The sequence below is a fragment of the Chiloscyllium punctatum genome, chromosome 6 (genome assembly GCF_047496795.1).
Source record: "Chiloscyllium punctatum isolate Juve2018m chromosome 6, sChiPun1.3, whole genome shotgun sequence".
Taxonomy (NCBI): domain Eukaryota; kingdom Metazoa; phylum Chordata; class Chondrichthyes; order Orectolobiformes; family Hemiscylliidae; genus Chiloscyllium; species Chiloscyllium punctatum.
In genome coordinates, this window is record NC_092744.1 from 76,306,552 (window position 1) to 76,334,520 (window position 27,969).

At 49.3% G+C, this 27,969-nt stretch overlaps 1 protein-coding gene across 2 annotated transcripts in view; it reads left to right on the forward strand.

The window, feature by feature from the left end:
* The first annotated feature begins 526 nt into the window (after positions 1–526).
* parlb (presenilin associated, rhomboid-like b) overlaps positions 527–27,969 on the forward strand; it is a 45,850-nt gene continuing 18,407 nt past the window's right edge. The window contains exons 1-4 of one of the 2 annotated variants that reach the window (XM_072572978.1): positions 527–605; positions 14,943–15,165; positions 17,799–17,939; positions 24,362–24,410. In XM_072572978.1, the coding sequence (XP_072429079.1) occupies positions 559–605; positions 14,943–15,165; positions 17,799–17,939; positions 24,362–24,410 (460 nt within the window). In that variant the 5' untranslated portion in view covers positions 527–558. Of the gene's footprint in view, positions 606–9,813; positions 12,870–14,942; positions 15,166–17,798; positions 17,940–24,361; positions 24,411–27,969 lie in introns of those variants that run through there. The other variant, XM_072572979.1, reaches the window with a different exon arrangement.

The window sequence follows — 27,969 nt, forward strand, 5'->3', positions numbered from 1 at the left end:
CACTCACTCTGCCTGTAAATTTCTCCCTCTCCAATCTCTGTAGCCCCCTCCTCCACTTACATTATACCTCTCCCTCCAATTTCCTCACTCTCATTCTAACCCCTTTCCTCACTCCCTACTGACCTCCCTAACTCCACATACTCTCTGCAATCTCAATGATTTCCCCCCCCCATCCTCCTCTATGTCCTCATTACCTCTCCCTCCTCCCACTAGCCCCCCCATTCCCATCCTCTCTCTCTATATCCCTAACTCTCCTATCCAACCCCACTCTCTCCATCCCCCACTCTCTCCTTCTCCCCATCTCTCTCTCTCTCACTGTTTCCATTCCTCCCTCCCTGCTACTCTCTCTCCCATTCTCTCTATTCCCTCTCTTCCTACCTTCCAACTTCTCCACCTCTCCTTCCCTCCACCCCCCCCCTCTCTCTCTCTCTCTCTCTCTCTCACTCACACACTATCTATCACTCCACATGTCTCTCCAGTCCTTTACCAACATGGCGGCCTGATGCCTACCGCTGACCCGGATGCTGCCCCGTCAGCCGGAAGTAAACGCGGGTGAAGATGGCGGCCTGGGCCTGCGCGCCGACAGGATACCGAGTGTGGAGAAGGTGAGAGGGAGAAGAGGAGAGGGAAGGAGAGAGAGGGGGAGGGAGATGGGGGATTGGAGATAGAAATAGGGATTAGAGGGAATAGATAAAGTCGGAGGGAAGGTTAGAGAGAGGGGAGGGTTTAGAGAGAGAGAAATATTATGGAGAGAATGGGGGATAGAGGGAGAGAGAGCAGATATTAAATAGAGAGGAGGGATAGAGGGAAAGCGGGGGGCGGTTTGGTGGATTTTAAAGAGAAAGTGGGGGGCATTGAGAGAGAGAGAGAGAGATCGGGGAGGGAGAGAGAGAGAGATCAGGGGAGGGAGAGAGAGAGAGATCAGGGGAGGGAGAGAGAGAGATCAGGGGAGGGAGAGAGAGAGATCGGGGAGAGAGAGAGAGAGAGAGATCGGGGGAAGGAGAGAGAGATCGGGGAGAGAGAGAGAGAGAGAGATCAGGGGAGGGAGAGAGAGAGATCGGGGGAAAGAGAGAGAGAGAGATCAGGGGAGGGAGAGAGAGAGATCAGGGGAGGGAGAGAGAGAGATCAGGGGAGGGAGAGAGAGAGAGATCGGGGGAAAGAGAGAGAGAGAGATCAGGGGAGGGAGAGAGAGAGATCAGGGGAGGGAGAGAGAGAGATCAGGGGAGGGAGAGAGAGAGATCAGGGGAGGGAGAGAGAGAGATCGGGGGAAAGAGAGAGAGAGATCGGGGAGAGAGAGAGAGAGATCAGGGGAGGGAGAGAGAGAGATCGGGGGAAGGAGAGAGAGATCAGGGGAGGGAGAGAGAGAGAGATCAGGGGAGGGAGAGAGAGAGAGATCAGGGGAGGGAGAGAGAGAGAGATCAGGGGAGGGAGAGAGAGAGATCGGGGGAAAGAGAGAGAGAGATCGGGGAGAGAGAGAGAGAGAGAGATCGGGGAGGGAGAGAGAGAGATCGGGGGAAGGAGAGAGAGATCGGGGAGAGAGAGAGAGAGAGAGAGAGATCGGGGAGGGAGAGAGAGAGATCGGGGGAAGGAGAGAGAGATCGGGGAGAGAGAGAGAGAGAGAGAGATCGGGGGAAGGAGAGAGAGATCGGGGAGAGAGAGAGAGAGAGAGATCGGGGAGGGAGAGAGAGAGATCGGGGGAAGGAGAGAGAGAGATCGGGGGAAGGAGAGAGAGATCGGGGAGAGAGAGATCGGGGAGGGAGAGAGAGATCGGGGAGGGAGAGAGAGAGATCGGGGAGGGAGAGAGAGATCGGGGGAGGGAGAGAGAGATCGGGGGAGGAAGAGGGAGAGATCGGGGAGGGAGAGAGAGAGATCGGGGAGGGAGAGAGAGATCAGGGAGGGAGAGAGAGATCGGGGAGGGAGAGAGAGAGATCGGGGAGGGAGAGAGAGAGATCGGGGAGGGAGAGAGATCGGGGAGGGAGAGAGAGAGATCGGGGAGGGAGAGAGAGAGATCGGGGAGGGAGAGAGAGAGATCGGGGAGGGAGAGAGATCGGGGAGGGAGAGAGAGAGATCGGGGAGGGAGAGAGATCGGGGAGGGAGAGAGAGATCGGGGGAGGAAGAGGGAGAGATCGGGGAGGGAGAGAGAGAGATCGGGGAGGGAGACAGAGAGATCGGGGAGGGAGAGAGAGATCGGGGAGGGAGAGAGAGATCGGGGAGGGAGAGAGAGAGATCGGGGAGGGAGAGAGATCGGGGAGGGAGAGAGAGAGATCGGGGAGGGAGAGAGAGAGATCGGGGAGGGAGAGAGAGATCGGGGGAGGAAGAGGGAGAGATCAGGGGAGGGGAGGGGAAGGAGAGATCGGGGAGGGAGGGAGAGAGATCGGGGAGGGAGAGAGAGATCAGAGGAGGGGGAAGGAGAGAGAGAGATCGGGGGAGGGAGGAAGAGTGGGGAGCGAGAGAAATTGGGGAGGGAGAGAGTGAGATTGGGGGAGGGTGAGAGAGAGATTGAGTAGGGAGGGGGTGGGAAAGGGAGAGAGAGATTGGGGAGAAAAGGAGGGAAAATAGATAGGAGTGAAGTTAGGAAGGAGGGAGAGGGAAAGAAGGTCAGATGGAGTGAGGGGGGGTCATGGGAAATAGGGAGAGAGGTCAAGAATGGAAGAGTGAAGGGTTGGGGGAAAATAGGAGAAGAAGAGAATGAAAGAGTGAGTGAGTGAGTGTGTAAAGTTAGGAGAGTTCTCACCGTGGGGTTGGTGAGAACGAGGCGAGGGGAAGGGGAAAGGGGTACAGGGGAGGGAAAAGGTGAGCGAGCAAGAGAGGGACAAATAGAGAACCAACAGGGACTAGGCAGGAAGAGAGGCAGGGGACAGGGAGAACAAGGAATGGAGAAATAAATGGAGAAAGTGGTGAAAGGGAGATCATCAAAGGCTGAGGGAAGGTGAACATTTCCAGATCCCCAATTACATTAACAACCTGAGGGCGCCCCTCACTCTCACATTCCCTCAGGCACGTGAGCATACCCTCGCCCCAACCTCTTCAGTCCTTCTCCCCACAAATACACCTACCCCTCACTCTGTCCCCCATCCCTTGCTCTCCCCTCCCATCACTCTCCCGCTCCCACCCGTCACTGTCATCCCCTGTCCCTCACCTACCCACCCCCAACCCTCACTTTCCCACCCCTAACCCAACACTCTTTCCCCCCCCTCCGCCTCGCAGCACAGTGCTCTCCCCAAGCCCCCACGCTATCCCCCACACCACTCCTCACTCTTCCCCCACCTCATCCTTCGCTCTCCTCCATCCCTAGCGGACACCCCAACTCCTCACCCACACTCCAACCCCTTACCCACCAGCCTCTCAGTCCCGCAAGAGCCACCCCTTTCGCTTTACCCTCTCTGTCTCCCTGGAGTCAAAACCCATTTCCTCACTGGAGCACCAACTCCCAGAAGCCAACCCACACACACCCACCCCACACCCCCTCTTACAGGAGTACCCCAACTCAGTCTGCCCCAGACACCCATCAACCGTAACCTATTGCCCCTCAGCCTGCCCCACTCCCAATCACCCCGCAGTCTGCCCCACTCCCCATCGCCCTTCAGTCTACTAACCCATCACCACTGTCCCACCTCCCATTGCCCCTCAATCTGCCTATCCACCTTAACCCTCAGTGTGGTCCCGTTCTCAGTCTGCCCTACCCCTCTCCACTCAGTCTGATCCGCAGGTCTCTGCAACCCCCCACCCGGCCCCACTCTGCCTCCCTGCCCCCACATTGCCCCCTGCCCCCTGCCCCCCGCCCCCCCACTCTGCCCCCCACATTCCCATATTGCCACACTGTCCCCACATCCCCACTCCGCCCCCCCCACAGCCCCACTCCATCCCCACCGCCCCCCCCCACCCATACACTGCCTCCCAGCGCCCACATACTGCCTCCCCGCACCCACATACTGCCTCCCCGCACCCACATACTGCCTCCCTGCCCCCACACTGCCCCCCGGCTCCACACTGCCCCCCCGCCCCCACACTGCCCCCCCGCCCCCACACTGCACCCCGGCCCCACACTGCCACACTGCCCCCCCCACCGCCCCCAAACTGCCCCCCCACCGCCCCCACACTGCCCTCCCACCACCCCCACACTGCCCCGCCCGCCCGCCCTCACACTGCCCCCGCCCCCACATTGCCCTCCCACTCTGCCCCACATTGCTCCCCACGCCCACCCCCACATTGCAACCCCCACACTGCCCCCACCCCCACACTGCTCCCCCCACCCCCACACTGCTCCCCCCACCCCCACACTGCTCCCCCCACCCCCACACTGCTCCCCCCACCCCCACATTGCTCCCCCCACCCCCACACTGCTCCCCCCACCCCCACACTGCTCCCCCCACCCCCACACTGCTCCCCCCACCCCCACATTGCTCCCCCCACCCCCACACTGCTCCCCCACCCCCACACTGCTCCCCCCAGCTCCACACTGCCCCCCCCCGCCCCCACTCTGCTCCCCCCAGCCCCACACTGCCCCCCCCCACCCCCACTCTGCCCCCCCGCCCCCACTCTGCCCCCCCGCACCCACACTGCCCCCCCGCCCCCACACTGCCCCCCCGCCCCCACACTGCCCCCCCCGCCCCCACACTGCCCCAGCCCGCCCCCACACTGCCCCAGCCCACCCCCACACTGCCCCAGCCCACCCCCACACTGCCCCTCCCGCCCCCACACTGCCCCTCCCGCCCTCTCTCTGCCCCTCCCGCCCCCACACTGCCCCTCCCGCCCTCTCTCTGCCCCTCCCACCCTCTCTCTGCCACTCCGCTCTGCCCCGCCGCCCCTTTTTGCTGCCCTGCCCCAACCCACCGCCCCCTCTCTGCCCCGCCGCCCCCTCTCTGCCCCACCACCTCTCTGCTCCCCCTGCCCACAACACCCCAACTGTGCCTCATTGCCCACCTGCCCTCACTCTGCCCTGCACCAACCTCACGGTCCTGCCCCGCCCTCACTCTGCCCCCAACTCCCCCTCAGTCTGCCTCCACATGCTCACCTCTCATCTGCACCCCCACACCACACTCAGTCTGCCCCCACTACCCCCGGTCCCTCTCAGTCTGCCCCCAGCCTTCCCATTGTCTGCCCTTACCTCCCTCTCAGTCTGCCCCCACCTCACCCAGCCCCCTCTCAGTCTGCCCCCACCTCCAACAGCCTCCCATCAGACTGTCCCCACCTCCCCCAGACCTCCTCTCAGTCTGCCCCCACCTCTCCCAGACCTCCTGTCAGTCTGCCCCACCTCCCCCAGACCTCCTCTCAGTCTGCCTCCACCTCCCTCCCCCAGACCCCCCTCAGTCTGCCCCCACCTCCACCCTCAGTCTGCCCCCACCTCCTCCCTCAGTCTGCCCCCACCTCCTCCCTCAGTCTGCCCCAACCACCCCCAGAGTCTGCCCCCCTCCCCCACCTCCACCTCAGTCTGCTCTCTCCACCCCCTCAGTCTTCCCCCACTTCCCCCAGACCCCCCTCAGTCTGCTCCCACCTCCGGCAGTCCCCCTCTCAGTCTGCCCCCTGCTCCAACAGCCTCCCCTCAGTCTGCCCCCACCTCCCCAGACCTCCTTTCAGTCTGCCCCCACCTCCCCCAGACCTCCTCTCAGTCTACCCCCACCTCCCTCCTCCAGACCCCCCTTCAGTCGTCCCCCTCTTCCCCCAGCCTCCCCTCAGTCTTCCCCTACCTCCCCCAGACCCCCCTCAGTTTGGCCCCACCTCCCCCAGTCCCTCTCAGTCTGCCCCCACCTCCCCCAGTCCCCTCTCAGTCTGTCCCCAGACCCCTCCTCAGTCTGCCCCCACTTCCCCCAGACCCTCCCACAGTCTGCCCTCACCTCCTCCAGCACCCCACGTGTTCCCCCAGCCCCTGTCAGTCTGCCTCCACCTCCCCCAGACCCCCCTCAGTCTGCCCCAACCTCCCCCAGACCTCCCTCAGTCTGCCCCAACCTCCCCCAGACTCCCCTCAGTCTGCCCCAACCTCCCCCAGACCCCTCCTCAGTCTGCCCCCACCTCCCCCAAACCCCTCCTCAGTCTGCCCCAACCTCCCCCAGACTCCCCTCAGTCTGCCCCAACCTCCCCCAGACCCCTCCTCCGTGCCCCCACCTCCTCCAGACCCCTCTTCCCCCAGACCCCTCCTCAGTGCCCCCACCTCCCTCAGACCCTCCCACAGTCTGCCTTCACTTTCCCCAGCCCCACTCAGTCTGCCCTCACCTCCCCCAGCCCCCCCCCCAAGTGTTCCTCCAGCCCCCCCTCAGTCTGCCCTCACCTCCCCAGACCCCCCTCAGTCTGCCCCAACCTCCCCCAGACCCCCCTCAGTCTGCCCCCACCTCCCTCAGACTCTACCTCAGTCTGCCCCCACTTCCCCCAGAACCCTCCTCCACCAGACCCCTCCTCAGTGCCCCCACCTCCCCCCACACCCCTCTTCAGTCCGCCCCCACCTCCCTCAGACCCTCCCACAGTCTGCCCCCACTTTCCCCAGCCCCCCACAGTCTGCCCTCGCCTCCCCCAGCCCCCCCAAGTGTTCCCCCAACCCCCCCTCAGTCTGCCCCCACCTCCCCCAGCCCCCCCACATTCTGCCCCCACCTCCCCCAGCCCCCCCACATTCTGCCCCCACCTCCCCCAGCCCCCCCACAGTCTGCCCCCACCTCCCCCAGCCCCCCCACATTCTGCCCCCACCTCCCCCAGCCCCCCCACAGTCTGCCCCCACCTCCCCCAGCCCCCCCACAGTCTGCCCCCACCTCCACCAGCCCCCCCACAGTCTGCCCCCAGCCCCCCCACAGTCTGCCCCCACCTCCCCCAGCCCCCCCTCAGTCTGCCCCCACCTCCCCCAGCCCCCTCTCAGTCTGCCCCCACCTCCCCCAGACCTCCTCTCAGTCTGTCCCCACCTTCCCCAGCCCCCCCCTCAGTCTGCCCCCACCTTCCCCAGCCCCCCCCTCAGTCTGCCCCCACCTCCCCCAGCCCCCTCTCAGTCTGCCCCCACCTCCCCCAGCCCCCTCTCAGTCTGCCCCCACCTCCCCCAGGCCCCCCTCAGTCTGCCCCCACCTCCCCCAGCCCCCTCTCAGTCTGCCCCCACCTCCCCCAGCCCCCTCTCAGTCTGCCCCCACCTCCCCCAGCCCCCTCTCAGTCTGCCCCCACCTCCCCCAGCCCCCTCTCAGTCTGCCCCCACCTCCCCCAGCCCCCTCTCAGTCTGCCCCCACCTCCCCCAGCCCCCTCTCAGTCTGCCCCCACCTCCCCCAGGCCCCCCTCAGTCTGCCCCCACCTCCCCCAGCCCCCTCTCAGTCTGCCCCCACCTCCCCCAGCCCCATCTCAGTCTGCCCCCACCTCCCCCAGACCCCCCTCAGTCTGCCCCCTCCTCCCCCAGAACCTCCCTCAGTCTGCCCCCTCCTCCCCCAGAACCTCCCTCAGTCTGCCCCAACCATCCCAGTCTGCTCCCCCTCCCCCCGGGTCTGCCCACTCCCACTACCACCCCCACTCCCCCTCCCCTCAGTCTGTGCTCTACCCCCTCTGCACCCCCCCCACTTTGCCCTCTCAATCTGTCCCACACCCTGTCCCCCTCACCCTCAGCCTGCTCCCACAACTCCTGCAGTCTGCAACTCCTCCCCCTGCCCCCTCAGTCTACCCCCAAACCCCTCAGACCTCCACCCCCAGCCTTCAGTCTTCTCCCCACACCATCCTCAGTCTTGCCTGGTTCCCACACCCACATCCCGGATCAATCAGCCCCTGGAGCTCCCTCCATCCATCCGTTCCCCCGTCAATCTGCCCTCCCCGCCACCTGCGCCCCCACCTCTCCCTTCAGTCTGCTTTCCCTGCCCCTCTGCACAATCTGCCCGCCCTCCACTTACCCCAGACCCATCGTCATCTCTCCCGCTCCTTCACAGTCCACTGTTCCGCTCCTTCAGTCCTTCACCCCATTCTCTCTCACTCTGCTGTCACGCTCCCCTCACACGAGTGCCCTACCCCCTTACTCTGCCCTGGACCCTCACCGCACCGCCCCGACCTCCATTCCACCCCCTCACTCCTCCACCGCACTTCCTCTCACACCACCCCCCCGCCCCCCCTCACTCCACCCCCCGCCCCCCCTCACTCCACCGCCCTGCCCCCTCTCACTCCACCACCCTGCCCCCTCTCACTCCACCACCCCATCCCGCCCCGCCCCGCCCCGCCACCTCTCACTCCACTGCCCTGCCCCCTCTTCCACTACCGCCCCGGCCCCTGTCACTCCACCGCCCCACCCCCTCTCACTCCTCCGCCCCGCCCCCTTCTCACTCCTCCGCCCTGCCCCCTTCTCACTCCTCCGCCCCGCCGCCTCTCACTCCACCGACCCGCCCCCTCTCACTCCACCGCCCCGTCCACCTCACTCCACCCTGCCCCTCTCACTCCATCGCCCCACCCCCTCGCTCCACCGCCCGACCACTCTCGCTCCACCGTCCCACCCCCTCTCACTCCACAACCCCGCCCCCTCTCACTCCACCGCCGCGTCCGCTCTCACTCCACCGGCCCGCCCCCCTCTCACTCCACCGGCCCGCCCCCCTCTCACTCCACCGGCCCGCCCCCCTCTCACTCCACCGGCTCGCCTCCCTCTCACTCCACAGACCGGCCCCCTCTCACTCCATTGCTCCAGCCCTTCTCACTCCACCACCTCCCTACCATCCACTGTCCGAGCCCGCCCTCTTCTTTCGCCCCGCTCCTCTCCACCCTGCCAGCCGCCCCCGCCCTGTCCACTCTCACTCCTCCACCCCACCCCCCTCACTCGACCGCCCTACCGTCTGTCTCTTCTCAGCTCCGCCCCTCACTCCTCCATCACCCCCAGCTGCTTTTACCCTCCCCCATCATCCAGTCCCCCAAACTCCCGCCCCTCCCTCTCACCCCCTCTCACTCACCCTCTCACCCCCTCTCACTCACCCAGTCCCCCTCCCACCCCCTCTCTCTCCCCCAGCAAACCCCTCCACTCTCTCTCCCCCACCCACACCCCTCTCTCTCCCCCACCCACACCCCTCTCTCTCCCCCACCAAACCCCTCCACTCTCTCTCCCCCACCCACACCCCTCTCTCTCCCCCATCCACCCCCCTCTCTCTCCCCCACCCACCTCCCTCTCTCTCCCCCACCCTCCCCCCTCAATCCCCTAATCCCCATTTTGCACCCCCTTCTTCCCAATCCCAGTCCCCTTTCACCCTGCCCAGAATACTTTCACCTCCCTAGTCCCCCTTCACCCCCCTAGTCCCCCTTCACCCCCCCTTACTCTCAGAACCCGACACCACACCCAATCCCTGCATTTGCCCCCAGTCCCCCTCTCACTCCCTTCCATTCTCCCACCGACCCTCAGTTGCTCTGTTCCATGCTGAACACCCATTCCTTTCCTGATCCCTGCAACTCGTCAACCTGACCCTCCCAAACTCCACCCTGGCCCGTGCTGCTCTTGACCCTGCTCCCCCACCCCCAGTCCAACCCTGCCTATGCCCCCCCCACACCGGTATGTCATCTCCATCTGCCACATTGACCCTTCTGCCCCAATACCCTCCCTTATCTGCCTCTAACTCCAAATCTCCCTTCTTTTAACCCTATCCCTGAACACCTGGAACTTACCCAAATCTTCAGATCCACAGAGCCTCAGCCCCTAACAATTTTCTGTGCATCCCTCTCTTATAGAATCATAGAATACTTACAGCATTGGCTTGTTGAGCCAATGAGTGTGTCAGCACATGCAATTTAGCTGCCCCCAGTCCCTCCGCAACCCCCCCCCCCCCCCACCCATCTTTTACCTCTTTGTATGCTTATTAAATACCATTCAGAAAACCACACTGAATCTGCCTCTACTACATTTAGGCAGAGCATTCCAACTCCTAGCCACTCACTGTATAAAATGTTCATTCTCATCCTGTCTTTGGTTCTTTTTGCATCCATCCTAAGGTAGTTTCCTGTGGTTTTCCTCCCTTACAACACTTTTTTCTGTATTCTTCACGCTTTTGAATATCTCGATCAAACCTTCTCGGAACCTTTCCTTTATCGAGGAAATATGATTTGCCAATCTCTTCCTATAACTGAACAGGCTGGAAACCCTCCTCAGTTCTCTAGAAAGTCATCACTTCCTTCCCAAGTATCAGATCTTGAATTGGACGTGCCACTCCATTGAGGTCACTGTACGTTCGTACAGTTTCACCATAACTTTGTAAATTTTGTACCCTATGCCTCTGTAAAGGCCCAGAATCCTGTCTCCTTTTTTTTAATAACCACTTTCTCAAACTGCTCTGGCCAAGTCCAGTCATGTGTGCTCATGCACATCCAGGTCCCTCTGCTCCACCACTCCCTTTCCAATTTTTTCTCTCATTTATATTGCCTTTCCTCATTTATCCGACCAATTATATCTTCCATATGTCTGTCCAACCCACTAGTCTGTCCCTGTTCCCCTGAAGTCTCTCACGATCACCTTCACAGTTGACTACTTCCAAGTTTTATGTCATCTTCATATTTTCGAATTACATGTTCTGCCCCCAAGTCTAGTTCTTTAATGTGGGTAGCGAAAAAAAAACCTGGTCTTAATACCAGCTCCTGAGATATCTCTACTAAATGCCATCCTCCAATTCACGAAACATCTGTTCACCACCTACTTAGCACTAGAATCTAAGAACCAGGAGCTAGGGTAGACCAAACAGCATATTGAGCCTGCTCCACAACCATAATAATTTTGGATGATCTTTGGCTCAAACGTCACTTTCCGCCTCCCTTTCCATAATCCTTAATTTACTAAGACGCCAAAAATCTGCCTATCTGAACTAAATTTAATAATGAAGCATCCATAACTCATTAAGGTAAAGACTTTCCAACTCTTGAATGAAGAATTTCTTGTCATCTTAATTGTAAATGATCATCCCGTTATGCTGTGATTGCGTCCCCATGTTCTGGATTCCCCTTAAGGAAACCACCTCTGCATATATTATATATATATATAATAACCCCTTCTGAATCTTATATGTTTCAATGAGTTCACCTCTCATTCTTCCAAACTCCAAAGGAAATGGCCCCAGTGTAACTTAACTTATCATCATAGGATAATCTTCTCATTCCAAGCACCAGTGCTGTGTATCTTTGCTATGTTACCCCAGTGCACATACATCCTTGCTTTGGTATGGTGAGCAAAACTGCACAGTGTTCCAGGTGTGAGCTGCTCTACTGGTCACAGCTTGTTAATTTGAAACTGCTGCACTTACCCGTGGTCTTTGCTTCCTGTCCATTAATGAATCCTCTATCCATGCTAATATATTATTCAACTGCCATGAAGCATTATTGAACAATTTTTTGTGCGGTACCTCACCAAAACACTTTTGGAAATTCTGCATCTAATGCTTCCCTGTTATCAATCCTACAAGTTACAACCTGAAAAATACAAATACATTTGTCAGACCGAGTTTCCTTTTGGTAACTTGATCTCATTCTAATCATATTGTGCTTATCTAAGACTTCCTAAAAGATAGATTCCAGTGCTTTCTAGTTGAATAATATCATGCTAACTGGCCTGTACTTGGTGCTTTTTCACTCCATTCTTTTTTGAATCAAAATGTTTGCTGATACAAATGATCCATCAATAATTGCCAACTGTGCATGTTCTCTTATCCTTTTCATTCTGTGTACGTTCATATGCATGTGCAGTAAAAAAAAGCCAATTTTCTCAACAAGAAAACTAATTAACACCTTTTTAAATTATTTATTTGAATGTTTGAGAGAGTTTGCTGGCTTTCAGTTGCTTGGGGTTTTTGTAAGTGTTTGACATGTATCACTTTTACTGCGCATGCTCTTCTGTGTCAGCAGGTGCAGCCTTCTTGAATGTGGTGTTGGATTTGCTGGTTCCTAACCTGCTGAAGTCATTCCAGATTCTGGGAACTTTTTGATAACTGCAGTGGAATATTTACTATCTCTGCAGTTATCCTTTTCAGAAACCTCCATGTGGGTTGGCAGGCCCTGGGGATTCATAAGCTTTGAATCCCATCAGTTGCTTCAAAACATTTTTCTCTGCTGATGTGAATTACCTCAGTTTCCTGAACTTTTTTTTTTGGTCCTCAGGTTAGCCACCTTTTCTGGTATGTGTCATCTGTCTTCCATTGTGAAGACTGATAGAAAATGTTTTTTTCACTGTCTGCCATTTCCTCATGTCCCATGATATTTCTTTCTGTCACGCATTCTAAGGGACCAACGTTTAGTTACAGTATTCCTTTTATATCCACAAAACTCTTTACAATCTTTTATATTCCTGGTTCGTTTGCTTTTTTTGCATGTTTCTATTCCTTTTTATCCACTGTTTGGTGGTCCTTTTCTGGTTTCTGAAACACTGCAAATCCTCAGGTTTATTATTCAATGTTTAAGCCTTGTTTTAATCTAATACAACTCTTTAACCAGCTGAGGAAATCACAGGTGGATGGTTTGGCTGTGTCTTTGCTTTTCTTATGAATGTAATTTATGAACAATTTTGAATTGGTTTACTGCCATACCTTTGAATCTATTGACCTGTCACTCCTAGTCCGTTCTCCCTCAGAAGTACGTGAAAACCTTTATTTGACATTGTTTGAAACTCTTTGCTGTCACTTTTTTTTTAAAAGTGATAGGCTTCAATTTTTCTGAGAAGCCTTATGTGTGACACCTCATCGAACCCCTCTTCCCCACCCCCACATATTGTCACCACCTCTTGCCCCTGCCTACCCCCCACACCACTCCTGCCTGCATCTCTGCCACCATGGTATCTTTTACATCTCTCTGAGAGGATGTCCATTCGCAAGAGGACACCTTGGACACTGCAGCTCTTACTCAGTATTGCACTGTGGTGCCAGTGTATGTTTCCAAGTCTCTGCAGTGTGACTTGAGCAGACAGCCTTGTGAATCAGGTGAGAGTGCTAACATTGCGCTACAGCTCGTCATGGTGACTTCATTTCAAAAAGTATCATTGAAGATGTGACAGGAGGAATTTTAATCACAAGGTGCTACTAAATCCTGGTGCTTTCACTGTTGAAGTACAGGCACAGTAGGAGAATTTCATATACTTCACTTTGTACTTTGAGGTAGTGCTAATATCATCAAACTGGCAATCCAGAATGCCAGGTTAATGTTCTGGGGACATAACTTCAAACCCATCATGCCAGATGGTGAAATTTGAATTCAGTAAAATTGAAAATTTAATACAAGTTGGTGTATTTTATTAAATAAAAATGTAATAGTTTTAATAAAAATCTATTAAGCTTGCTAATGTCCTATAGGGAAGCAATCCTGCCAACCTGATTGGTCTGGCCTCCCTGTGATTCCAAACTTAATGTTAAAAATCACACAACATCAGATTATAGTCGGGTTTGTTTGGAAGCACTAGCTTTCGGAGCACTGCTCCTTCATTAGGTGGTTGTCCACCCCAGTCCAACACTGGTACCTCCAAGTGGCGACCATTCCAAACTTAACATAGTTGATTGCTAACTACCTTCTGAAACGTCAATCAATTCAAGACCAATTTGGGATGAGTAATAGATGCTGGCTTGCCAGCAATACCCACATCCCCATCTACGAATTAAAAAAAAAATTTACATCTCCCCGGCAACACTGAATAAAGTTCATTGCAGCACAGAAACTAAAACAAATCTGTGCCTACAAAATTTATGGAATTCAGTGATGCCAGCAACTTTTTGATAATAAAGTATAGTGATAGTGGACTCTAATTCACAGACTAACCCTTCAGTTAAAAACGCAGAAATTTAACACAGCTTCCATTTATGTTGCAACTCTCACTATTTTGGGGTCCTCCCAAAGTACTTTACAAATAATTTAAGTGCTTTTTGAAATTTAGTCACAATCATGTAACAGAACAACAGTGGATTTGTGCCCAGCTGAACTGTGACAGACAGCAATGAGATAAGGGGAGAAATGCTAATTAAAGGTTTTGCACCCCAAAATGCAAATGGGAGAACTGTCATTTGCTGGGAGGGCACAAATTCCTAATGTATTGGAGCTCCTGAAGAATTTTGGAGACTGAAGTAGATGTCTCTCTTTTGGTGGTAAAGGCTGCTTGCTTGAGATTTTTATGTGGGAAAAATATCAGGTTTTGGGGAATGTGAACTCCAGCTTTGGAAAGAATCTCATGATATAATTTGCCCTTATGTATCATTAAACTAGTACCCTCTAATGTGGTGCACTCTAGGTATCCGGAAAATGATCAAAGTGAAGCATTGCTTTCTGAACAAAAACTGAAAGAACTGCGGGTGTTGGAAAACAGGAATCACTGGAAAAGCCCTGCAGGTCTGGCAGCATCTGCAGAGAGAAATTCTGAGGAAGGGTCACTGGATCCAAAACATTAACTCTAATTTCTGTCCATAGATACTGCCAGATCTGCTGAGCTTTTCCAGCAATCTCTGTTGTTTCTGCATTGCTTTCTGAATCCTGTCTTGTAGAGTGCAGAAAACAGAATTTGGAGTAGATCAAAAAAATCGAATGAATGAGCTGTACTGAAGTAAATAATTCTGTGACTGGAAAGATGAGTGGGACTCAGTTCTCAAGATCCAAATTTATAGTAATTTTACCATTTGGCTAATGAGCTGAAGGGATTTGTCTTTATCTCTCACAATACACATTGATATAATATCTCTATATTGAATAGTGGACGGGGAGGTGAATATCTTAATTTGTAGGGACGAAGGAAGGGAAAATATCCTATTCTATTACCTACACATTGGCGCGTTTTTGTCTGGGCATATTTACTGTGCTGTGTGTACTGCTGAAGGCAGTAATATGATCAATGATCTGGGAAGGTGTGCTGACCAACAATGGCAGGAGTGCTTCTTTAGTAATTGCAGTGCCTAACTTCTGTTCTGGGTGCGTCCTGCTGTTGCTGATATACTATAATTAATGTATTTGTGCTGCACAAGTGTAGTAAGCCTTTTGAAGTATATTGAACATTGTAATTTTTTTTTCTCTGCCAGGTTAATTTTCTACAAGGATGCTCGGCGTGGGTTTAGAAAAGCGCCCCAAAAAAATGAGCCCCGAAACGTGGAACCGGACGAAAAGGTTCTGAAGGACTTGGCCTCGCGTGTGAATCGGACGAGCAAAAGCAGCCTCACCCCAATGCTGGATGAGCCCGTCTTAGCTAAATCATCATCACGCTCATTCAGAAGGCTCGTCAGACCCTTTGTGTTTACTGTAGGGGTAAGTTGACACTGAAGAGGATGCTGTTCCCTCCTCTGCTGAATCTCTGAGGGATACTGATGAACTGGGTGCTTCCTTGGGTGGCAGTTCTTCCTATGTGAGTCAGGAGATTGTGTCATTAGGCCTTTGATGACTGAACATTAGTGCAAAGCGATCAGAAGCTGTTGGCCATTTTCCTTTCCCTGACCTGGGGTTCTGAGATTAATTTTATTTGAGAAAGGTATTGGCCACTAATCCTAGTGAGCCTGCTTCTCTTTTGTTGACTGTGGCATCTCTGCCTTCAATCCAAATTCCCATACCGTATTTTCAACAAATATTTTACATGCCTTGGTAGATTCTGAGCCTGCAACCCGGAGTAGTACAGGTACACAATCCTTTAACCAAAATCGTTGGGGCCAGTTTTTCAGAATTTGGAATTTTTCAGATTTTGGAATAAATGATATTTTCACAGTAAAGTAAAAAAATACCAAATAGCAGACCCACATGTGATTAGTACGAACGCTGAGACACAATTGATGCCGTCCAGTGCTGGGCCACACTGCCACGTCACATCTGAGTGATGTGGGTCGAGTGGGTGTGGAGTTGGGTCACCTGTTCGTACAAAAAGCCTTGTTATGCAGAAAAAAATTTCATAAAGGAACTTCAGATTTCAGAGTTTTTTTGGAATTTCGGATAAATGATTATGTACCTGCACGTCCCAGTTTTTCACAACTCGTTTCTGTACAAAAATATTCCTAGATTTTCAACTTGTTTTGCTCAATCCTTAAGATGTGGCCTTTTTTTTTGGAGGGAAGAGCAGAATGTGATCTACCCTATTAATCTTGTGTATTTTAATCACCTCAGTCAGACCACTCTTTTGCAATTCATCATTGGGGATTTTAACCTGTGTTTGTTCAAAATAGATTGTTTTCCTGTGAGTTGCCGCTAATTTTCTGCAAATCTGTATGTCCTTTCTAACCTGACCAAACACTGTTACAAATGAATCTGTCTACTGTTGTACGTTACTGCAGTTGTATTTTATTCCATACTCTATCGCCATTACAAAGATGCACAGGATTGCACAAATCTTTTTGAGTGAATTTTCTACTTGAGAGCATTCTTTTGATTTATATGTCTAGATTCCTGAATTCCTTCGTTCACCTCATGTTGCTGCCCAGAACTTTGACCTTTCCTGGTCTGAGGGAACTCGTGACTTATTACTGCTTGAAATTGTTCTTGTTAATGATGCCTGTTTTTAATTCGGGCGTAAGCCCTACTTCAGGAATGAGGAAGGTGTGCCAAGCAGGCTAAGATAAAAGGTAGTGAGGAGGGACTTGGGGGAGGGGCGTTGGGAATGCGATAGGTGGAAGGAAGTTAAGGTGAGGGTGATAGGCCAGAGAGGGGGTGGGGCAGAGAGGTCGAGAAGAAGATTGCAGGTCAAGATGGCAGTGCTGAGTCCGAGGGTTGGGACTGAGATAATGCGGGGGGATGGGGAATGAGGAAGCTGGAGAAGTCTGCATTCATCCCTTGTGGTTGGAGGGTTCCTAGGCGAAAGATGAGGCGCTCTTCCTCCAGGCGTTGTGTTGCCATGGTCCTTGGCGGAGTGGGAGGGGGAGGTAAAGTGTTCAGCCACAGGGCAGTTGGGTTGGTTGGTGTGAGTGCCCCAGAGGTGTCCGTGGCTGAAGACTCCCCCTCCCACTTCTCCAAGGACATGCAGGTCCTCGGCCTCCTCCATCGCCAGACCATAGCAACATGACGCCTGGAGGAAGAGCGCCTCATCTTTCGCCTAGGAACCCTCCAGCCACAAGGGATGAATGCAGATTTCTCCAGCTTCCTCATTTCCCCTCTCCCCGACCTTCTCTCAGTCCCAATCCTCGGACTCAGCACCGCCTTCTTGACCTGCAATCTTCTTCCCGACCTCTCCGCCCCCACCCCCTCTCCGGCCTATCACCCTCACTCTAACCTCCTTCCACCTATTGCATTCCCAACACCCCTCCCCCAAGTCCCTCCTCCCTACCTTTTGCCTTAGCCTGCTTGGCACACCTTCCTTATTCCTGAAGAGGAGCTTATGCCCGAAACGTCGATTCTCCTGCTCCTTGGATGCTGCCTGACCTGCTGCGCTTTTCCAGCAACACATTTTTCAGCTCTGATCTCCAGCATCTTCAGTCCTCACTTTCTCCTATTTTTAATTTTATGGTTATTTTATCCAACAGAAATATCCGTGGGTCATCATTGTGAACTTTGAATGTTGACAGCATCGATCCTGAGTGCAATTGGAGTTTTCTCAGTTGGAGGCAAATTTGAAAATACCCCTGGTGGGTGATGATCATGCATTTTAGACGTATTGATTTATTTCAGCTTCTCTCCTGTTCCATCTTTGTGAGGTCCGATGCTGGCTTTTCAGCTAGTATCCCAAACTGTGAGCCTTTGGTCTTTACACTGTGGGCCCGGGCTCTTTGCCAGATATCCTGCTTTGAAGATCGTGGGCTATTTGTCCTGTAACATGTATTACATGTTACATATTTTACCCTGTGGATTGCACTATTGCCCTTGTCCTGTAACAGAACAGTATAAGGTTGAAAAGGGCTGATCTAGTGATGCTGTTATGTATTAAACTGAATTATCAGCTAGCCGTTGATCAGTAACTTCTTTAGTTTACAGGATCCTCATTCGGAGTGGCAGCCATCTGGCAGTATGAGTCTCTCAAATCTAGAGTTCAAAGTTACTTCAATGAGCTCCGATTGGATTGGCTGGAAAAGCATCACCCTCCCAAAGCTGGTGATATCAGGAAGCAGGTAAAAGTTTGGGAAACTTCACAGTATTTAAAACAAAATTCAAACTTCTTTTGAGTTATAAGTACCTGATTTCTATGGATTTTATTACCTGGGGGATGGGATGAGCTGCTTTAGAATCACCACAGTAAGGGAAGGCAGGATGATGCAACCACTTTGTTAGGCCAAAGAGAAAGTCACCTCAACCATAGAACTGTGCTTATATGCTGTGGATTGAAAGCTGGTTTTCAAGGAACATTAAGGTATCATTAGGTCAGCACTGAAAATGTGTTGCTGAAAAAGCGCAGCAGGTCAGGCAGCATCCAAGGAACAGGAGAATCGATGTTTCGGGCATGAGCCCTTCTTCAGGAATCTCGATTCTCCTGCTCCTTGGATGCTGCCTGACCTGCTGTGCTTTTCCAGCAACACATTTTCAACTCTGATCTCCAGCATCTGCAGTCCTCACTTTCTCCTAGAAGATCATTAGATCAGCACTCTACTGAGTTAGTGAGTGTAGGTAACATTGATTAGAATGGACCAAATGAATGCCAGTTGACTTGACAGTGGTGAATGCCGAAATACCATATTACCTTTGGCTAAACAGTTTGCAATGGAAATCCTTTCATGACAGTACTGAAGTTGTGTTTGGCTTAATAGCTCCCAAATTCAAACAGGTTTATTGTGTTTGAGCTGCAAATGTCAATCACAGTACGAATCAAGAACAAGTACTTGAATTTTAATAACTTTTTAGGAAACATTATGAAGCTAATAGTCACTTAAATAGGGAAACAGATGTGATCACTCTACAATGGTAGTGTCCCTGCCCCTGAGCCAGGAGACCCAGGTCTAAGTCTCACCTGCAGAGGTGTATAATAACATCTCCGAAGAGATTTGTTTAAAAAAAATATCCAAATAATTGTATGTAGAGGTCATCATAGTCAGGTATGGTGTTTTGGAGAAACAAATGCTTTTACTGGCAAAGGCCATTAGTTCTTCAGGCACACATTTTCTTTGGCTGTAATGTACAAGTAGGTGAGGAAAAACAATTTGTGTATACTGTATTAGAAATAGAAAAATTTGCATTTATGTAAAACTTGTCACAACCTCAGACATCCCAAAGGAGTATGTGTGATTTTGGGGAGAGGAGGGGCATAATGGTATTTTTGAGATATAGTCACTAATAGGCAATGTAGCACCTACTTTGTGCAAAACAGAATTCCATACATGTGATGGTGACCTGTAATCTGATCTTAGTGGTGCTGGTTGACAGATAAATATTGGCCAAGAAACCAGAGAGAACTTCTCTGCTGTTCATGTAGTGAAGTGGAATGTGTTATGTACATATGAGAGGACAGATATGGCCTTGGCTTAGCTTATCATCTGAAAGACTCCTTCAGCAGTGGGAATGTCAGTCTGGACCTTTGAGCTCCAGTTTCTGCAGTGACACTTGAACCCACAGCATTCAAGTCAGAGCTGAAAAGTAATCTGATATCTTTCATCCTGCTTTATGAATGAACCAGCAACAAGATTTTTTGATCCCAGACGCAGAAGCATTGTCTGTGACTTACAGTGATTGTTTGACAGCAATTTGCAATTATGAGTGAAACTTAATTTGATTTCTTTTGTTTCTGATTGGACTGGAAAGTGTATTTGGGGATTGTCTTGGGGTGGAATGCTCCCAGTTACGGAATTGTTCTGAGACCTCAGAGGTTGGGCAGAGTCTTTGTGAGATGGTTAGCAAAGATTATTACTTAACAGACATTAATCCTCCATCTAGTTCTGCTGAGTATATTACCGTTGGGCCAGTTTTTATTTTGTATTTGTGAGGGTTAATTTTGCTTGTTAACGTTATTCTGCATTTGCTGTATTGTTATATTATCAGGGCTCTATTGAGAATGGATGTGTGCTGGAGGACTGGAGAGTGGCAGGTATAGCAACCATTTTTAAAAATGGAGGCAGAGCTAATGCAGGTAATTACAGGCCTGTTATATTGAGTAAATGCTTTCACAAACTATCAGAAAATGAAGGGACATGAAATTATTAGTTGGGAAAACTAGAATAAAAGTGATTAGAAAGGAGTAAGTGCAAGGGTAATAGTTGAAAGCAATTATCCAGAGGTCACTGGTGTCCAGTGAGGCTTAAATATAGGGGCAATGCTGTTCATTATACAAGTGAGCTATTCTGACATAGATCGAAAGAGAATGATGACAATGTGCCAATGCTGAAGTGCAATTAATACAAATATTAGTTTGTAGAAAACACGAGGAAGTTGCAGAGGGAATGTAATGAGGTGGGAAGGTGGGCTGTACAGTGGCATGGAGAAGCTAATACAGTCCTTTTTGCGATAACATGATAGTTGCAATCTTGTGCGACCTTGCGCTATAATAAATTGCGTAATAAACATAATTCTTAAAGAATTAGCGGTGGAATCGTGTAATAACCAACACATGAATGCAAAAGTTTGCATTTTATAAATAACATTCACCTATTCATCAATTGAGGTACAGCCGATTTGCGTTGACGAAACACGTAATAGCAGAAAGGACTGCATAAGACCATAAGACATAGGAGTGGAAGTAAGGCCATTCGGCCCATCGAGTCCACTCCGCCATTCAATCATGGCAGATGGGCACTTCAACTCCACTTGTGGATTAACAGAAGGAATGGAGGTTCAAGTGGGTAATAAAGGTAAACTCCAATTATGAAGGCTGGTTTAAAAAAATAGCTAGCAAATTATTCGTTTTTATCATGAAAGATATACAGTATTAAAGTTAAGAGGTAATGATGAAATAACAATGAACTAACTGCGACTTCACTTATAGTACTGAGGTTATCATTGATTTGCACATAATAGGAAGGATATTAAGACGTTACAGTATGTATCAGACAAATATCCTAGGATGCTGCTTGGTATGAGAAAGTACAAATCTGCAGAAAGGTTTCATAATTTGGGTCATTTTGAAATGTACAAATGCAGACTGCAAGATGATGTAACAGTGTTAAAAATAATAAAAGGGGAGATAGAATCACAGTGTTCTCAGTTGTTGAGCTGAGAACAAAGGGCAATAAATACAATATGAAATGCAAGGGTTAGAGGGGAAAGAATAAAAAGGAACCTGAGGGGCAACTTTTTTTACACAGGAGGTGGTACACATATGGAATGAGCTGCCAATGGAAGTGGTTGAGGCGGGTACATTAACAACATTTAAAAGGCATTTGGACAAGGTTTAGAATGATATGGGCCAAGTGCAGGGAAATGGGATTAGCGTGGGTGGACATTTTGGTCGGCATGGACTAGTTTGGGCCAAAGGGCCTGTCTCCATGCTGTGGGACTGTATGACTCTATGACTGAAATGGAGGGAAGGTGACATTTCTTTGCAAGGAGAGTTGTGAAACTACGCAATTCACTTCTGGGATAGTTGCTGAGGCCAGAAAGCTTGTCAGGAAATGTGATCAGATCGGATAGATGAATGAAGGAAATAACAAAAAGGAACAGAATGAGTAAATTTACGGAAGACTAATGGAAGAAAGGTAAATCCTGAAGGCATTGTTGATAAGTTTGCAAATGACACAAGCGTACGTGGAGGGATAGGTAGTGTTGAGGAATTGGGGTGGCTGCAGCCTTGAACCGATGAGTGAGTGGGCAAAAAAGTGGCAGATGGAATGCAGTATGGCAAAGTGAGAAGTTATACATTTTGGTAGGAGGAATAGAGGAATTGACTGTTTTCTGAATGTGGAAAGGCTTTGGAAATCTGAAATGCAAAGAGACGTGGGAGTCCTGGTTCAGGATTCTCATTCAGGTTGACATTTAGGAAGGGCAAAGCAATGTTTGCATTAATTTCAAGAGGACTAGAAAACAAGCAGAGATGTGCTGCTGAGGCTGTATAAGGCTGTGGTCAGACTGCATTTGGAAAATTGTGAGCCCCATATCTAAGGAAAGATGTACTGCCATTGGAAGGGGTCTGGAGGAGATTTACAAGAATGATCGCGGGGCTGAAAGGCTTGTCATATGAAGAGTTGTTGAGGACTCTGGATCTGTACTTGATGGAGATTAGAAAGGTGAGGAGGTTCTGATTGCAACTGACAGGATAATGAGAGGCCTGATAGATTAGATTACTTACAGTGTGGAAAACAGGCCCTTCGGCCCAACAAGTCCACACCGCCCCGCCGAAGCGTAACCCACCCATACCCCTACATCTACATCTACCCCTTACCTAACACTACGGGCAATTTAGCATAGCCAATTCACCTGACCTGCACATCTTTGGACTGTGGGAGGAAACCGGAGCACCCGGAGGAAACCCACGCAGACACGGGGAGAACGTGCAAACTCCACACAGTCAGTCACCTGAGGCGGGAAATGAACCCGGGTCTCCAGCGCTGCGAGGCAGCAGTGCTAACCACTGTGCCACCGTGCCGCCCGTGATAGAGTGGAAGTGGGGAAGATTTTTCCACTAGTAGGAGAGATTAGGGCCTGAGGCACAGCCTTAGGTTGAAGGGACATCCATTTGGAAGTGATATGAGGAAAAATTTCTTCAGCCAAAGATTGGTGATTCTCTGGAACTCAGGGTGTGGAGGCCAAGTCATTGAGAATACTTAAGACAGAGATAAGTAGGTTCTTGATTAGGAAAGGTATGAAGCGTTACAGGGAAATGGCAAGAGAATGGAGTTGAGAAGCATGATGAAGCATGATTAGCCATGATTGAATGGCAGAGCAGCCTTGAAGAGCTAATTCCATATCTATGTCTTATAACATGGATTGATTGAACTGGTATGTTCTGTCCAGCATTAACCTCTGTAGACATCTCTCTATTTGTTTATTGTTTACCTGCTGCTTCTGTTTAGTAGATGACAGCTCAAGTTGAGAGAAAGTTTATACTGTAGCTTCCTGAAGTTTAAATAATAGGGTCTTCTGATCAACACCATGGCTTTAAAAGAGATTGGCTTTATTTTTGGGGAGCAATGGCGTGCATCTAGGCATGGTCTTTGTTGCTGAGCACAAGATGAATACCTTAGCAAAAAGCCTAAAAATGCAAACACACAGAATAAATAGAGTCTGATGACTCTTATGGTCAATCAGCTTACTGGTAGCCCAGTTGAACATCTCATTTGGAGAAGATGATGCCTGTGTGGAATGACCTGGACATTTTTCCATATGAAAGGAGAGTTGGGCTATGATAGGAATGAGTTCTTATGGGACAGTCAAGGAACAGCATGAGTAAGTTTTGAGGTTAGAGTTAGTGTATGATAAAGGTGAACTTTGGTGGAGTTAGAATGCAAACATGGTGAGTGTCAGTTGTAGAATTGGGGCACAGATATTTTAGCAGTGATGGGGTACAAGAATGTTGAACTTTGATGGAAAGACTTGCATAGAAATGGGATGAGTTTTGGGGAAGGTTTAAGAGTCTGGAATTTTGATTTGACAGTTGGTAAGAGTGAGTAATGAGTTATCTTGAAGGAATTCAGATATCAGGAGAATGTGCTTTTTAAAGCTTTAATGAGAAAATTAGGATATGAGAGATATAAACTTTAATAAGAGAATTTCTGTTATTAAAGGGTTTGTATGATTCACAGTAGCAGCACTGGAACAGGGGTGGAGCATTTAATAGTTTGAGCCTATTCTACCTGTGAGTGAGGCAACAATAATTAACTCAGTAATCAAACTGCACATTTGCTCCATATTCTTTAATGTCCTTGGATAACATAAATCTATGAAGTTTAGAATTACAATTAACAATTGTCAATTAATTAAGAACTAGCAATTTGTGGAGGAATTTTCCAAATTTCTCATATCCTTGAGCTTCTTTATTCACTTATGGGATATAGGCATCGTGGGCAAGGCCAGCTCATTCCTAGTTGCCCTGGAATAGGTGGTAGCGAGCTGCTGCCTCAAACCATTGCAGTCCTTGTAGTGTAGGTAAACCCACAATGCTGTTAAGAAAGGAGTTCCAGGTTTTAGATCGAGTGACAGTGAAGGAAAGAAGCTATAATTCGAAGTCAAGACGATTTTTCTCTTATAGGTAAACTTGTCCACATTGGTACGCAGTGCTTCAAGAATGGTCTAACTAGAACATTCCATATCTCAAGCACTGATTCTACCTCTTATTCTAATTCCCAGATAGAGATGACAGCACTCTGTTTTGTCTTTTTGAATGTTATTTGTATTTGTCCATGATGCTTAAATGATCTGCATTCACGGACCCCACTCTCCTAGAGACTCCGCTATTTCTTGTCTTTCACCATTTAGAAAGTAATCTGTTCTTTCAAGTTCAAAATAATGATCCCTGATTTGATGACATTGAAAATCCATTTGCCACCAGCTTTAATTATTAGCTTAATCAGTTAACATCTATTTATGATTTTATGCATCTATACTGCTTACAGCGGCATTATCACTGTGCCAAGACTGCTCTCATATTTGAAATTCAATTATTGTTGTGTTTTAGGTGAATCAGTGGTGGAACAGCCTTACTGAGGGGCAGAGGACTGTCACAGGTTTGTGTTAAATTAAATGAACATTCATGGAATGTTGGTGATAAATACTGAGAAGATAGTTCTCGATCTTAGGTCAGCCTTCTACCTTGGCCATTACAATTGTGATGTTGATATTTCCTTCAGGGACTTTTGTTGCTTTCGCTAAGTTTTATACAAAGGCTATTTTGAAATTGCATTGCGGTTTCTATAGCTGCTCAGTCATAATATCTCCTCAGTCAAACATTTGGATGAATAATATCGAGGATCCCTTATGTATTCCTCTGTAAAAGATGTTCCTATCTGGAAATATCGAGGTAATAATCTACTTTTGCTGTAAAATGAAGTGGTAAATGAAACTTTTATTTTCACTGCAGCAATTGTGTTGCAGTTATATGCCAGTTGCAACATTTGCCACTACAGAGAATCATAGTGAATTATATCTTTTTGCACCTAGCCATTGACCCCACACGGTGGTGCTGTGTCATTCAATTCTAATAGCGTTTGGATCGGCCACATATTACAAATTTCATCTGATTTAATTTTGAAAGAAAGCACCAACACATCTGGAATCTTGATCTACATCATGTACCATGGTCTGAATTCCCCACGTTGACCCCTGCAGATGGTGATGCCTTAGATGGTTATAACACATGATCTTTTTTTTGTTTCTCTGCAGATAATTATCTAGTTCTTTTCAAAAGGCGTGACTGAATCTGCCATTGCCACACTGTCAGGCCATGCATTCAAGATTCTAACGACAAGCTGCATAAAAGAGATTTTTTTTTCCTCTTGGGATGGTGGGACTGATGTATGAGGAGCGGTTGAATTAGTTAGAACTATATTCAATGGAGTTCAGAAGTATGAAGGAGAATCTCATAAAACTCTGTAACATTCTGGCAGGACAAGGCAGGGTAGACTGAGGAAGGATGTTCCCATGATAGGGGAGTCCAGAATCACGGGGCACAGTCTAAGGATGTAGGGTAGACTATTTAGGACTGGGATGAGGAGAAATTTCTTCACCCAGAAAGTTGTGAACCTGTGGAAGCAATTGTGTCCAAAAATTGCATCATTTTAAGGAGGAGTTGGATATAACAGTTTGGTCTAAAGGGATCAAAAGATATGGGGGAAATGTGGGAACTAGATTGGTCAGTGTCAGGAGATATAGGAAGGTAGTTCAGGAGTCTCTTGTGGTTATTCCTCTGTCAAAGAAATGCACCTTTTTGAGTACTGTTGAGGATAGTATCTCAGTAGAAAATAGAAATGACAGCCAAATCTTGGGCACCAAGAATGAATCTTCTGTTAAGTGGGGTTTGATGAAGACTTGTTATAGAGGGGCTCTGCTGTCAGGGGCACGGGCAGGAGATTCTGCAGGCTTGAGTGTGAATTCAGGATGGTATGTTGCCTCCCTAGTCAAGGATATTTCAAAATGGTTGCAGCATATTGTCAAAAGAGAGAGTGAGAAGCCTGAAGATGTTGTACACATTGGTAAGAATGACATAATTGGGGAAGGGGTTGAGGCTTTGCAGAGTGAATGTCACCTGTTAGGTAAAAGGTTGAAAAGCAGAACTTCAAAGTTGACAATTCAGAAGGTAGAACATAGGGCAACTAAATCAATGACTGAGGAAATGGTACAGTGGACAAGGATTCATGTTTTTGCATCATTGGATCTCTTCTGCAGCAGAAAAGACCTCAAAAGGGATGGGTTTGACCTGAACTGGAAGGGGTCAACATCCTGGCGGGGAGATTCGCTCATGCTCTTTGGGAGCCTTACAACTAACAGGGAGGGAGGTGGGGACGTCCTAAGTACTAGTGAGAATAGAAAGACAAATGCAAATGGTTCTGAATTTTAAAAAAGAGCAAATTAATTCGAAAAAGGCAGGCAAGGGCAAGTCAGAATGAGGTGACTCTGAAGAATTAAACTGCATTTATTTCAATGCAAAGAATCTTGCAGGTGAGGTAGATGAACTCAGGGCATGTATGGAAACATAGGACTAGGACATCATAGCTACTACGGAAACTTGGCTGAGGGAGGGACAGGACAGGCAGCTCAATTTTCCAGGAAATTTGGAGGGCAGAAAGGTGATATGAGATAGCCTTGGCAGGTAAGTTTAAGGATAACCCATAGAGATTCTACAAGTACGTTATGAGCAAAAAAGGCAAATAAGGAGAGAATAGGTCGTCTTAAAAATCAACAAGGTTATTTTTGTTTGGAAGTTTAGGAGATGGGAGAGTTACTAAACAAATATTTTGCATCAATTTTTACTATGGAAAAAGAAATAGAGGCTAGGGAGTTCGGGGAAATACATTTTGATATCTTGAAAACAGTCCCATTACGGAAGAAGTGCTGGAGGTCTTAAAAAACATAAAGTTGAATAAATCTCCAGGACCTGATCATGTCTTTTCCAGGACATTGTGAGAAGTAAGGGAAGAAATTGTGTGGCCCTTAGCAGCGATATTTGTATCATCTTGAGCCATGGGTGAGATACTGGAGGGCGGCGAATGGTTGTCCCTGTCTTTAAAAAGATTGTAAGGAAAAGTCTGGGAACTGTTGACTTGTGAGTTTGACATCTGTGATGGGTAAGTTGTTGGGCGTGATTGTGAAGGAGAGGATTTACTTGCATTTGGAAAGGCAAGGACTGATTAGGGATAGCATGGCTTTATGTGTGGGAAATTGTGTCTCACAAACTTGATTGAGTTTTTTGAGAAAGTAACTGAGAAGATTGTTGAGGGCAGAGTGATAATATTATCTGCATAGACTTCAGTAAAGCCTTTGACAAGGTTCCACATTGTAGACTAATTAGTGAAGTCAGATCACATGGGATTCAAGGAGAGCTTGCCAATTAGATACAAAATTGGCTTGAGAGTAGGAGACAGAGGATGGTGAAGGGAGATTTTTTTGATTGGACTGGAGGGCTGTGATTAGCAGTTTCTGTAGGGATCTGTGCTGGGTCTACTTTTGTTTGTCATTTATATAAATGATTTGGGTGAGAATTTAGGAGGCATTGTTAATAAATTTGCAAAGACACCAAAATTGGTGGAATAGTCAATAGTGACAAAGGTTATGTAAGATTATAAAGGAATCTTGATCAATTGGACCAATGAGCTGAGGAGTTGCAGATGGAGTTTGATTTGGATAAATGTGAGGTATTGCATTTTGGTGAAACTCTCAACAGGTGGTACTTATGCAATTAATGGTAGAGCCCTGGGTAGTATTGACAAACAGAGAGATTGAGGGGGTCAGGTGCATAGTTTTTGAAAGTTGCATCATGGGTAGATGTTGTGTTAAGAGGGCATTTACCATAGAGTCATAGAGGTACAGAATAGAAACGGACCCTTCAGTCCAACTCGGCCATGCCGACCAGATATCCAAACCTAATCTAGTCCCATTTGCCAGCAACTTGGACCGTATCCCTCTGAACCGTTCCTATTCATACACCCATCCAAATGCCTTGTAAATGTTGAAATTGTACCAGCCTCCACCACTTTCTCTGGCAGCTCATTCCATACACGCACCACCCTCAGTGTGAAAAAGTTGCCCTTTAAGATCCTTTTAAATTTTTCCCCTCTCAAACTAAACCTA